This window comes from Eschrichtius robustus, chromosome 19 (assembly GCF_028021215.1).
Source record: "Eschrichtius robustus isolate mEscRob2 chromosome 19, mEscRob2.pri, whole genome shotgun sequence".
NCBI lineage: Eukaryota > Metazoa > Chordata > Mammalia > Artiodactyla > Eschrichtiidae > Eschrichtius > Eschrichtius robustus.
The window spans coordinates 12,986,177-12,999,963 of record NC_090842.1 but is presented as its reverse complement, the minus strand read 5'-3'; the positions used below and the strand labels follow the sequence as shown (position 1 = coordinate 12,999,963).

General features: G+C 51.7%; 1 protein-coding gene across 1 annotated transcript; it reads right to left on the bottom strand.

Annotated features, from left to right (window-relative positions):
* Window positions 1–1,316: 1,316 nt before the first annotated feature.
* Window positions 1,317–13,549, bottom strand: LOC137752927 (chymotrypsinogen B). The gene is made up of 7 exons (XM_068527811.1): window positions 13,186–13,549; window positions 3,808–3,911; window positions 3,606–3,685; window positions 3,426–3,504; window positions 2,989–3,169; window positions 1,973–2,106; window positions 1,317–1,502 (listed from the first exon to the last, which is right to left on the bottom strand). Exons 1-7 carry the CDS (start codon window positions 13,274–13,276, stop codon window positions 1,341–1,343), a joined length of 831 nt encoding a protein of 276 aa, XP_068383912.1. The 5' UTR covers window positions 13,277–13,549; the 3' UTR covers window positions 1,317–1,340.
* Between the last annotated feature and the right edge of the window lie 238 nt (window positions 13,550–13,787).

Sequence of the window (13,787 nt, the reverse complement as noted above, 5' to 3'; positions counted from 1 at the left end):
TTGTACTTTGCTCTCCAAGTTTGAGGAGTTCCCCCACCCCAAACCTGCAGTGTTCCTTAAAACACTGGGCTTTAAATAATATTTTAAATCCTTTTTTTTTTTTTGCTTATTTATTTATTTATGTCTGTGTTGGGTCTTCGCTTCTGTGCGAGGGCTTTCTCTAGCTGTGGCAAGTGGGGGCCACTCTTCATCGCGGTGCGCGGGCGTCTCACTATTGCGGCCTCTCCTGTTGCGGAGCACAGGCTCCAGACGCACAGGCTCAGTAATTGTGGCTCATGGGCCTAGTTGCTCCGCGGCATGTGGGATCTTCCCAGACCAGGGCTCGAACCTGTGTCCCCTGCACCAGGGAAGCCCCTTAAATAATATTTTAAACACTTTACTTTGTGACCCCACTCCTCTGCCCAACGCTTCTCTCTCATTTTTCTTTTCTCCCTTTCACATGTTCCTTCTCCAAATCAGGTTCAGCTATCTGGGGGCTTTTTTCCGTGTCCCTAGTAATTAAATCGTTTGTGTAACCTTAGTTTCAACATATTATGACCCACTATCAGAACACTTAAAATTCTACCAGGAAGAGAAAGATATTAGGAAGAATACTGAAAGGGAAATGCAGCAGGGAGGCCAATGCCATTCCTTCCCAGATGCCCGGTTACTGTGGACTACCAACTGCCTTCCCAAAGACTAGCCTTGTAGAAACTCTAGAGGGAAAGAAACATCAAGATATGGGACCTGGGAGAGGATGATGTGAACCGGGGTTGTGTATGACCGACGTGTGGTGCTGTGACTGATGGTGGAGGCTACAGGTCTGGCTGTGGGAGCATAAAATGGGAAATGAACTGTCGTAATTCTGTCTGCTTCTCCCCTAAACCCAGTGCTTTGTGGGCAATAGATGCCTGCTCCAGGCCCATCTATGACAGAGAGTACAGGAATCGTCGGGATAAACGGGTCTTGCAGAAATGTGCAGGTGAAGAACCAAGGAGGATAGAAAGACCATCTCCACAGTCCCACCCTGCCTTCCCAATGCCCATCTCTGGGGACTGCACAGCCTGGCCGAGATTCCTGCCTTCCAGAAAGCTCCATGGGCCAAGCTGGCTCCAGCAATTAGTCCCTGGGTTCTACTCCAGGATGGAGTCCTGAGCAGGGAGGATGAGATACAAAGACTCAGCTTCCTGAGAGGGGGTTTGCTGGGGTGCTGGCGGCCTGGAAAGGGAGCAGGAACACCTCCCCTTGGTGGGTGACGGGGACCACTGCAGCCCCACGTCACCCAGGCCACACAGGGAGACATGTGCAGACAGATACTTTTATTGGGGACTCTCAGGGTTGGGATGGCAGGAGCCCTGGGCTCAGCTGGCGGCCAGGATCTTTTGCACCCAGGGGATGAGTGCAGTAACACGGGCGTACACAGCAGGAGTTGATGTGGAACAGGTGCCACTGCCCCAGGACACGATGCCCACCAGGGTCCAGGCTCCATCCTTCTGGCAGACCAGGGGGCCACCAGAGTCACCCTGTAGGAGGAGATAGGACTTGTGTTCAAGCCTGAAAGGGAGTACCAGGGCCCTGGTGTGCCCGGACCTGGCAAGTCCAGGGGGTGCAGACAAAGCACAAGTGGGGCCCCAGTGGTTGTGCACAAGAGACTCAGATCTGCTCAAATGGCAGCCCCAGCTCGGCCACCTACTCCTGGAGGGCCTGGGGCAGGTGGCTTATCCTCTCAGCCTCCTCATCATCTGTAAAATAGGCTGAAGCGTCCAGCTCTTGGGGTTGGTGTGAGATTAAATACCCCTGGGAAGCCCCACACCACACCTGGCCAGAGCCGGCCCTCACCAGGGGCATCTGATAGGGCTGGTCCAGCCCTTCACTGGGGCACTGGGCAGGGCATGAAGTTAGACAGGTCATGGCAGAGAGGAGTGGGCCTCCTGGCCTGGCCAGGGGAGGCACGGTCAGTGAGGGCGGGCAGGGTGGCGGAGCCAGGCCGTACCATGCAGGAGGAGACGCCGCTGGCGCCCGCACAGATCATCACGTCGGTGATCTTGTTGCCCCAGTACTTCCTGCAGTCGGCGTTGGACAGAATGGGCAGGGTCGCCTGCTGCAGCTTGTCGGGGGTCTCGGGAGCTGGAAGGACAGAGGGCATGGGGTCAGGGCCCCTCATCCCACCAGCCCGCCCCTGGGGAGAAGAGAAGAGGGGCCGCCTGAGCCCTGCCCTCCCCCTGCACGGTGCTCGTCTTCCTCCGTCACGATGATCGTGGACACCGAGCTTCGAGCCTTCCCTGACACCTTCAAAGAGTCTGGGACGCGGCTCCTCTGCGATTCCACACCAGACAGCGGGGACTGTGCTTCCAGCAGTTGTTGCAACAAGTCCTGCCTCGGAGCCCCGTGTGCTCTGGGCCCTGCCGGCCACTGTGTGTGGGCGGAGGGGCCGGCCTTCCTCCCCAGGGAAGGGGATGGACGTCCTTCTGACTGGGGACACTGGAGGGGACCCCCGAGGGAGCACTTCCCTCCTGCTGCCCTTTCCGGGCTGCTTCTGTCCTGTTACGGGACCAGCCGGTGGGCCGTGGCCGGGGCAGAAGAACTCAGGACGCCAAGGAAGAACCTGCGGAGGGGGGGCACCTGGGCGCTCAGGCCCGAACCCGGCCAGGACATTGGACTCCGGGCCCACACTTCAGGGGCGCTGGACGCACCCGCCCTCCTCAGTCTGGAGGGAAATCCGGGCTGTCCATCTCCTTGCAGGTTAGAGGGGGCGAGACTTGCTGGTACTTAGATGTTTCTTCAGAAACTGTTTACATATATATTACTAACCCTCATTTTTATTCATGTCTGGTAGGGTTTTCATTAAGAGGGTTTTAAATAAAGAAATGGAAATATTGATGACTGTATAGGAATTTAGACCAAAACATTTAAAAAAGAGCCATACCTGTCCCACCTGGAGACTCCTGCGGCTCAGGCAGCCCCTACCCCGGACACGCCTCGTGGGTGGAAAGGCCACGGCCCACTCACCGTTGTACCGGGTCTTGCCCCAGCCCGTGGTGACGCACAGCATCCCGGCGGGGAAGTCATCGTTGGCGCTGGGCAGGCAGACGGGGGACACGGTCTCGGAGAAGCGCGCGGGCGTGGCCAGCTTCAGCAGGGTGATGTCGTTACGGACGGTGAGCATGTTGAACTTGGGGTTCTTGAAAACCTGCGGGTGGGGCCCAGAAAGACGAGGTGAGGCCCTGGGTTAAGTCGGGGATCTGCAGGTTTCAAGGAGACCAGCTCCTTTCCTGGCGATCCATTCAGTGGAAACAGACCCATTGGAGCCCGGAATGAGACTCCTGAGACCGGCCTCATCTGCGCTTGGCTCCTGTCTCTCAAGCGGCCGAAGGGTCTTCGTCCCCCTGCCCCTGCCTGCAGCCCCGCGGCTGATCCCGGGCCGGCCCAGCAGGGCCTGGGCGTACCTTGGCGATCTTCAGGACCTGGATGTTCTCGGCGTCTGAGCCCTGGTCAAACTCCCCGGCCACCACCAGGTCAGAGGTTCTGGGGGAATCACATGGGGGTTGAGGACTGAGGATGTACCCTACTCCCCTCCCCCACCCCAGACTGGAGCCCGAAGCAGAACCCTGAGCCCGGGGCCTCACTTGACCCCGCAGTGGGCGGCGGTGACCACCCAGTCCTCGCTGATGAGGGAGCCCCCGCAGAAGTGGAAGCCGGTGCTGTCCTGGAGGAAGATGGGGAGGGTCAGCCCCGCCCGGACACCAGCAAAACCGATCTGGGCAGCAGCCCCCAGCCAGGCTGATATCCCAGTGCATTCTCCCACGCATGCGCAGAATCCCCCCTCACCTGCAGGGACACCTGCCAGGGCCAGGAGCCGGGGACAGCGTCCTCCCCATTGACGATCCTGGACAGGCCGCTCAGCACAGGGTCGATGGCAGGGACCCCGCAGCCTGAGGAGGGCGACGGGACGGGGAAGAAGGTTTGAGACCCGGAGCCAGTCTGCAGAAACCCTGGTTTGTAGCTCAGCTGCCCAGGCTGACTCAGGACCCTCTGCCACACTCCCCCGTCCTCCAAAAAACTTCTCCTGGTGCCTCCCACCTGTGGGCTCAAGGATCCCTACATACAGCCTGCTGACCCCAGTGTCCCATCCAGGGATGCAGAGGAACAGGGCTGCTCCCACCCAGGGCCACCCTGCCTGAAAGAGCAGAAAACAGGCTGAGTAATCGGACTGTCTTGCCTGGACTCCTAGGCCCACCCTTCCTTGCTGTGAAGCCTCAGACCCGTCACTGAATCCCTGATGCTCGTTTTCCTCAGTAAACTGGGGAGCAAACAATCTCACCTCACAAGTCAAAGCTCACCCATTAGATTGGTGGGGCCTGGGGGTATGGAATTAAAATCTGATAACCCCAGACCCTGGGGAACCCAGAATTCTGGTAGCCGATGCGAGTATGTTTTACACTGAATTCTCTATTCCCAGAGATTTCAGGAACTCTTCATTGTATAAAGTTTTAGTTAATTATTTAATAAAACGGGACTTTGATTCCACGCTGTAAAAGGACACATTGAGGAAACCGAAAACAAAGGACCTGAATTGTCACAAAACAATGAGAAAAGTCAGGTGTACTTAATGTGTCCATGACGCATTTGCTGTGTCAGGACCAGGTGAGTTCTCGGCACCTGTATACAGGTTTTACAATTTGGCCACAGTAAGGAAAGTTGGGCAGGTACAGCCCTTACGACCAGCCAGGCCACCCGGGGGTCATGCAGGCCTTGCTGCATGCCCAGACGGGCATCCTGCCCGTGGGGACAGGGGTATGCACCAGCCACTCACTGGAGGTTGTTATCACCAAAACATATGTCATCAACATAATCCACTTTTTTGTAATAGCAAGAAGATTAGAATATCAGCTGTGATGTATTCACACAGCTGAGTGTTTTACAGCGATTAAAGTGAACGAGCTGGGTCTTCATATTAACAGGGATAAATCTAAAACTACCCGGGAGGGAAAAGGCAGGTTATAAACCTTATGTAGCGGATAATACAGTTCATGTAAGTTTTTACAAATGTTATACTGTGTTTATGGATTTGTGAATGTGTAGTAAATTTGTAAAATCCCACACAGAAATGATACACAGTGAGCTCAGAATAGGGATCACCTTCCGAGGAGGAGAGGGGACTTCAGCCGCATCTGTTTTATGTTTTAAAAAGAAATACCTGAAGCAAATCTGGAAAAAGATAACATTTGCTAAATCCCAATGGAAGGTACATGGATGTCATATTTTTTGTATTTTTCACTATTTCTTCTTCTTTTTTTAATAGAAAATGAAATGCTTAGCAAGTGCCCAGGACGGTAAATAAAAACCCCAGGTGGAGGCCGTAGGAGGGCTCCTGCTACCACACCCTTCTCTGCCCACAGCTCCCCAACTTGAGCCACTTCTGGGGCCTCAGATCTCGGTGCAGCCCAGACTGGCCTTTTCCACCCCTCCAGTGCAGGGTGTGAGGGCTCAGAAAGCTCCAGAAGGACCCCTCTCCTCCCTGCAGGCTAGATTGCCTGTCGGGGTGTGAGGCCCAAGGGAGCAGGGAAGGGGGCTCAGATCTCCCTCTTGGCCAGGCCCCCAGGTTGCTCCGGACAGAGCCCCTCAAGCCTCTGATGGGGCCTGGCTGCGGTGCCATTAAGGGCTCAGGGAACTACTCCTCAGCCCCCTCCCAGACCTGGCTGGCGCTCCCAGCCCCAGCACTCACCGAAGGCGGCCCCCACGAGGGCGAAGCAGGAGAGGAGCCAGAGAAAAGCCATGCTGCTGCAGTCAGGGAGATATGGGGCACCTGCCCCAGCGGCTCCTTTTACCTCCCCTGGGATCCCACAGGCCCAGCCCAGCCAGAGAGGCCTGAGAGCCACCCTCCTGTTACCCAGGAACCTCGGGCGATAAGCGGGGCCGGTGGGGGGGAACCGAGCCCCCCTCGAAGCCTGTACTGGCTCTCAGCCGGGGACATCTAGCCCCTGGGAAAAGGGCAGCTGCCCTGGCACAATGTCACCCAGGAACCCTGGCAACGCCTGGCATCCCCAGGACACCGCGGGCCAGGCCAGCATCCAGGCTGGGAGCTCAGGCCCTGCATAGCCCAGCTCTGCAACCAGAATGCAGGGCCGGGGGCTCTGCCACTCCCAGTGCACCAGGGAGGATTCCCAGCTCCTCAGTACAGGCAATCCCACCGTGGGGTCCAAAGAATCCCAGCTGGTCATCACTGGGGGCCTCGCGTTCTCAGCGAAGAGGGTTTTCAGTGTGAGACTCATCTAAAAGTACAGTATCGGGATGGGACTTCCCTGGAGGCCCAGTGGTTAGGACTCCGTGCTTCCACTGCAGGGGGCGCGGGTTCGATCCCTGGTCGGGGAGCTAAGATCCCACATGCTGTGATCCTACATGCCTCGCGGCGCGGCAAATAAATAAATAAATAAATAAATAAATAAATTTTTTTTAAGCGCAGTATCATACAGAGATGCTGTGTCATCCAGAGGGTCACCTCGAAACCAGCCCAACCAAGCAGCTTCAGAGCCTGCATGAGGACACATGTAGGCATGAAGGAATCGCCCCCATGGGTGGCCGTGGGTGGGTCACAGGCTGGCAAATATGCTGACTGGCTGTCCCTTATCTGCCGCTGAGCTCAACCGAATTCTCTTCTCCTGTGATAATTCTCAACTTAAGGAACTGGTCATTGCATAACGCTTCAGTTTCATACAAAATGGGGCTTTGATTTCACACCATCAAATGACACATGGAGAAAACAGAAAAACGATTTTAATTGTCACAGAACAATAAGAGGACAGATGTAGGTAATACACCGGTGATGCATTTGCCGTAAGTGGAGGCCAGAAGACTTCTCAGCACCATGGGCACAAGTTCCTTCTCTCCCCTGGGACAGCGCCTATCTGGACACCAGAGCACCCACAGGAACAGAGCACAGGGCACCCCTGCCCTCGTGGGTCCAAGACCCCAGTGAGAGACACAGACACGAAACAAACAAGAAAAGAACACAGCGAGTCTGAGAAACCTGGAGAGGGTCCGGAAAGCTGCTGCTCTGGACAATCCAGCCTGGGCCTCACTGCTGAGCCAGTTTGAGAAGGAAAATGTGCTGACTGGGTGAACTGCATCTACTTCCAAGGCCTCCGGGGCTCTGTGGTCACAGGGCCATGGTCATCTAGGCAGAAGTGGGTCAGAGCAAGCAGGACAGTGTCACAGGTCTTGATTTGGACTTGATTAGCTTTGAAGTTTTGTCTCTGAGTTGTAACTTTAGTTTTGTTTTTGAGTTGTAAATTTAGTTTTGTTTTAGAGTCATGCGCTCTCTGCAGGGGGATGTTCAAACTATTTAACCACTGGTGAGCAGAAGCTCTGACCAGGGAGAACAGTGGCTTCGGCAGGGACTGGCCCGCGGAGGCCCTGAGCCCTGTTCTCTGGGGAAGGGCGGAGACAGCCAAATTTCAGGGGGCAAACAGACTGGGGCCAGCAGCTGCTTGGTAACTGGGTCTGAAGCTTTTTGATATTTTAACAGACTGGATTCAGGCCAGGGATGTCAGCCCTGGCTTTGAGCATAAGGAATCCATATTGAATTCCAGGCCAAGGTAATTTATGTAAATATTAACATTTGCTGTTTTGTTTTGTTTTTCCTTCACTCATTCCAAGCAGGTAGCAAAGACATTTGTATTTTCCTTGCCTCGGGGACTTTTCCAGAGCAGAAAACGGAAGCAGCCTGAGGTCACTGGCTCTTGAGGTCTGTTGGGAAAGTAAACTCTGGGCGAGTAGAGTACAGGAGGGATATGGCCTTGGAGGGTATATCACAGGGGAGGGAGTGTTTCCCTGGCCCACAGAGATTGGTGCACATTTGCTGGTGTGTTTTTTACTTTGAACGATTCCTTTTTGCCCCACCCATCCCCTCATTCAAACCAGACCACGAGGTGAGTACTCCCTGGGAGCAGGGTGACCGTCCTGTCACAAGGAGGGACAGCCTTTGCCACTCACCTAAAACCATCTCCCCCTTCTTGTCCTCGTGGAGGGTTCCCCTGGAGGGTCACCCCACCCCAGCTCTGGGGGCGAGTGGGGGGAGAGCTCTGATGAACATAATCCCGTGGAGGCAAAGAGGTGAGGAGAAAGCCAGCGCTTCTCCTCCTGCACTTTGGCTGAGTCCTGAGGGGATGTGGCGCTTGGCGCCTTGGCCGCCATCTTGAGACCAGAGAAGAAAGACCCTGACCAGAACCACACCATCGCCCGGTGCTGCGCGAAAGCCTACAACTGCGCACCTCCAGATCCCTGCTGTGTGAGAAAAGCAAACCACTGTTGTTTAGCCACTGTTAGCCACGTGTTCTATTACGAACAGCATCTTAAGTGATACAGAATAGCTGTAAGAATGGTTGTGGATGTCTTCCGTTTTCCCCTTCAGATCCACTCTCCATCCTTCTCCACCTTGCTGGCCTCCAGCAAGACTGACCCTCAGGGACGAGACTGCAGAACAGCTTCCCAGGCTCTCAGGCTTCCTGTTGGGGTCAGAGCCGGAGACGGGGCAGGAGAGAGAAGTCGGGTATTTCTTCTCTGGGCTCCCTCCCTGGGAGGCTGCCGTGGGCTGGCTGTCTCCCTCTGCAGAGGCCACGGACGGCTCGGCTCATCTCAGGTGGCCCTGTCTGCACAGCCACCCTTGCTGGGTTCCACAGCTGCTCCCGCCGTGTCCCTTCAGCTCTAGGTGTGTCCCCATTGTTGCTAGAACCCTGTGCACCTCACTATCCTTTGTTGGTTCCCTAAACCCTGCCCACACCTTTGTAAAAATTCCCTTTATTCAAACTTTCCTCAAATAACCCAGTTTGAACGTGCCACCTTTTCTCAGGCACGACCATGACTGATACAGTAACTGTGGCCCGAGGACCACTGAACACGGGATTCTGGGATTGGTTAGCTCACCCACTGGAGCGGTCCATGGACAACTTTGTCGGGGAAGATGAGACCTGGTGGCCCATGGCACGCAGTGGCATCACAATCACTCAAATTAACATGGGAGGCGGCAGAGGCTGAAATGCAGGTGGAAACAGGCCCTGGCGGTCACGTGGCTGGGGCACTAAGTTCCTACAGCATCAGTGGTGATCATAAATATTGAGGAGTCACACAGATGGCCAATGAGCACATAAAAAAGTGATCAAAATCACCAGTCTTTAGGGAAATGCAAATCAAAACCACAGCGAGGTATCACTTCACACTCATTAGTTTGGTTAATATAAACAAAAAAAAAACAGAAATTAATAAGAATTGGAGAGGATGTGGAGATATTGGAACACTTGTGCACTGTTGATGAGAATGTAAAATGGTGCAGCCACTGTGGAAAACAATATGGTAATTCCTCAAAAAATTAAAAATAGATTTACCGTATGCTCCCACAATTCCACTTCTGGGTATATATTCAAAAGAATTAAAAGCAGGGTCTCAAAATGATATTTGTACCCCCATGTTCATAGCAACACTATTTATAGTAGCTAAAACATGGAAGCAACCCAAGTGTCCATTGACTGAAGAATGAATAAACAAAATGTGGTATATATATATATATATATATATATATATATATATATATATATATACACACACACACACACACACAATGGAGTATTATTCAGACCCAAAAAGGAAGAAAATTCTGACATATACTACATCATGGATGAACCTGGAGGACATTATGCCAAGTGAAATAAGCTAACCACAAAAAAACAAATACTGTATGATCCCACTTACATCAGGTACTTAGAATAGCCAAATTCAGTGCTAGTTGCCTGGGGCTGGGGGGAGACATTTCTCCAAAGAAGATATCCACATGGCCAATAGGCATATGAAAAGATGCACAACATCGATAATTATTAGAGAAGCGCAAATCAAAACTACAATGAGGTACCACCTCACACTGGTCAGAAAGGCCATCATTAAAAAGTCTACAAATAAATGCTGGAGAGGGTGTAGAGAAAAGGGAACCCTCCTACACTGTTGGTGAGAATGTAAATTGGTGCAGCCACTATGAAAACCAGTGTGGAGGTTCCTCAGAAAACTAAAAATAGAATTTCCATATGATCCAGCAATCCCACTCCTGGGCATATATCCAGACAAAACTATAATTCAAAACGATATATGCACCTCTATGTTTATAGCAGCACTATTCACAATAGCCAAGACATGGAAACAACCTAAATGTCCACTGACAGATGAATGGATAAAGAAAATGTGGTACATATACACAATGGAATATTACTCAGCCATAAAAAAGAACAAAATAATGCCATTTGCAGCAACATGGATGCAGCTAGAGATTATCATACTAAGTGAAATAAGTCAGAAAGAGAAAGACAAATAACTACCATATGCTATCACTTATATGTGGAATCTAAAATATGCCGCAAATGAACCTATCTACAAAACAGAAGCAGACTCACAGACATAGAGAACAGACTTGTGGTCGCCAAGGGGGAGGGGGAGGGGGAGGGGGAGGGGGTAGGGATGGAGTGGGAGTTTGGGGTTAGTAAATGCAAACTATTACATATAGAATGGATAAACAACAAGGTCCTACTGTATAACACAGGGAACTATATTCAATATCCTGGGATAAACCATAATGGAAAGAATATAAAAAAAGAATGTATAGGGATTTCCCTGGTGGCACAGTCGTTAAGAATCCGCCTGCCAGTGCAGGGGGCATGGGTTCGAGCCGTGGTCCGGGAAGATCCCACATGCCGTGGAGCAACTAAGCCCATGTGCCACAACTACTGAGCCTGCGCTCTAGAGCCCACGAGCGACAGCTACTGAGCCCACGTGCCACAACTACTGAAGCCCGCACGCCTAGAGCCCGTGCTCTGCAACAAGACAAGCCACCACAATGAGAAGCCCACGCACCGCAACAAAGAGCAGCCACAGCTCGCCACAACTAGAGAAAGCCCGTGTGCAGCAACAAAGACCCAACACGGCCATAAATTAATTAATTAATTAACTATTTTTTAAAAAGAATGTACATATGTGTATAACTGAGTCGCTTTGCTGTACAGTAAAATTAACACAACATTGTAAATCAAGTCTACTTCACTTAAAAAAATAAATATTAAAAAAAGATATTTGTACACCCATATTTATAGCAGTATTATTTACAGTAGCTAAAATGAGGAAGCAACCCAAGTATCCATTGACCAATGAATGAATAAACCAAATGTGGTATATATATAAACAATGGAGTATTATTCAGACCCAAAAAGGAAGAAAATTATGACATATGCTACATCATGGATGAACCTGGAGGACATTATGCCAAGTGAAATAAGCTAATCACAAAAAGACAAATACTGTATGGTCCCACTTATACCAGGTACTGAGGATAGTCAATTCAACGCTAGTTGCCTGGGGCTGGGGGTAGGAGAGTTATAGATTAATGGATATAGAGTTTCAGTTTTGCAAGATGAGAAGAGTTCTGGGGGGAGGGGCAATATAGGGGTAGAGGATTAAGAGGTACAAACTATTATGTATAAAATAAGTTCCATGGGGGATTTCCCTGGTGGTCCAGTGGTTAAGACTCCTCGCTCCCACTGCAGGGGGCACAGGTTCAATCCTTGGTCAGGGGAACTAAGACCCTCCCCCCATGCCGTGGTGGGGCGGGGGAGGAAACAAAAAAGCTACAAGGACACATTGTACAACATGAGAAATACAACCAATATTTTACAATAACTATAAATGGAGTATAACCTTTAAAAATTGTGAATCACTATATTGTACACCTGTAACATACAATATTGTACATCAACTGAACTTCAATTAAAAAAGAGCTCTGGAGATGGATGGCGGTGATGGTTGCACAACAATATGAATGCACTTAGTACATTCCGAGCTGTCCACTTAAAAATGATTAAGATGGTAAATTATATATGATATGTATTTTAGCACAAGTTTGAAAATTGAAAAAAAAACAGTGAGATATCCCTTCACACCTATAATTTTTTTAATGGAAAATAAGTTTTGGCAAGGTTGTGGAGAAACTGGAATCCTCATACATTACTGGTGGGAATGGAAAAGCGATGCTGCAAGTGATGCTGCCTGACTCCCAGGCTATAGCAAGCTCTGAATAAACAGCCTCTACTCGTTCTCATTTGGGTGGTCTTCACTGATTTCCACAAAGGCCAAGCTCCTGTTGGCGGCCTCCCCCTTGCATATCGCCCTCCCCAGGGGCTGGGTAACCACTCTTGCGTTTCCAGGCCCACTGACCCTAGCCCTATGCTGACCTGCACCTCCTTACGGTTTCCCTAAGCCCTGGCCACACCTGTAGAAACAGTCTCTTTGTTAGACTCTCCAGTGAGACTCCTGGCAGAATAAAGGATCGAAATTCAAATTTCATTCTCTAATAGAAAAATAAAGAAACCTACATTTCTTGCCTGCCTATGTGTAGGGCTGAGAATCACTTCATTACAAGGAACAAAAAGGGAGTGGGGTGGGGGAGGGATAACAGCCCAGATGTCCTAGCCGGAGAATGGGGGCATAAAGTGTGGTGTGCTTATGAAGTGAAACACCACTCAGCAATAAGAAGGAACACACTGCTGATACACACAGGAACACAAGTGAATCGCAAAACCATTTGGTGGAGTGCAAGAATCCAGACACAAAGACAGCATACTGTATGGCGGGGGTGATAATATGTTATATCTTGGTTGTGGCGTTTGTTACACTATGGTATGTATATGTCAAAATGTATCCGTCTCTTCACTTAAGATCTGTGCATTTCACCATGTGTAAATTATACTTCAATATATCTTATTTTTAGTAAAACAGAGGGTTGGGATCTGACCCCCTCAGTGCCACGACTTCAAGAGGAGTAGCTCCTTCATCTAAGAAAACTGACTTCTGAGTTCCTGCCTCGAGGCAGATGGCACAGTCTCAGAGATGCGGGTCCTGGAGGGACGCATGCGCACTGCCCCGCCGCCCAGTCAGGACCTGGAACCCTGACACAACACCACCCCCAAGGCCAAATCCCAGGAGGTGTTTGGGCAGGGATTGGATTAGGGCCCCCTGCCCCCAGCAAAGCTCTTTCCCCAAACCCAGGCTGCCTGGGAGAGAGCCGCCCCCATGAGGGTCCCCGTGCACTGGGTCATCTCCTGAGTGACTTTCTTTGAGCTACACCTGTTCGTGGGCTGCTTTCAGCACTGCCCATTAAACACACTAGACGCCACATACCTGCAACGAGGTAACAGGTGCAGAGTGAAGGTTTTCTGACGTGGTAGACAACCCTCGAACAAGGCTGTACCTTCTCCCTGGGAGTTTGCATGAGCAGAGATGGCTGGGCTCCAGGATTCTAGAGATGAGGCAGGGTTCCAAACCCGAGGATGGGCGAGAAAAGTATCAGCGACAAAGTGAACCCAGGAAAATGTTCTTTACTGTAAACCTGATTGGCTAAACAACTTCTGGGTCCAGAGATCCATCGACTCATCCATGGCCTCTGATTGATGCCTGCTTTGCCGCTGGCCAGTCATAGTCAAGGCTGAACTGCTGCCTACAAGGAGGCGCTCACGGCCAGGGCCGGGGCCGGAAGGGCGGTGGGCCTTCTAAAGGGAGGGAACAGAGCGCGCAAAGGCCTAGAGGCAGGAAGTTCAGGGCCCGGCGTTTTGGAGAATGGGGGGCACCTAACACTCTGCGCTTAAGCGTTTTTCCTCGGGGCCGGGGGTCTGCGGAGTGCGCAGTCTCTCGGGTCGATACGCCAGGCGAGGGGGCGGGGCGGGGCGGGGCGGGTGGGAGTCCGCGCGCCCGGCGGCAGCCAGCTTTGGCCCCGCCCCCAGCAG

Coding starts and splice junctions, on each gene's coding strand:
- LOC137752927 (XM_068527811.1), bottom strand. CDS start 13,276: ATGCAAACTCCCAGGGAGAAGGTACAGCCTTGTTCGAGGGTTGTCTAC. Junction 3,912..13,185: donor CACCTGTTACCTCGTTGCAG/GTATGTGGCGTC, acceptor CGCCCTCCTCAG/GCTGCGGGGTCCCTGCCATC. Junction 3,686..3,807: donor CCTGGCAGGTGTCCCTGCAG/GTGAGGGGGGAT, acceptor ATCTTCCTCCAG/GACAGCACCGGCTTCCACTT.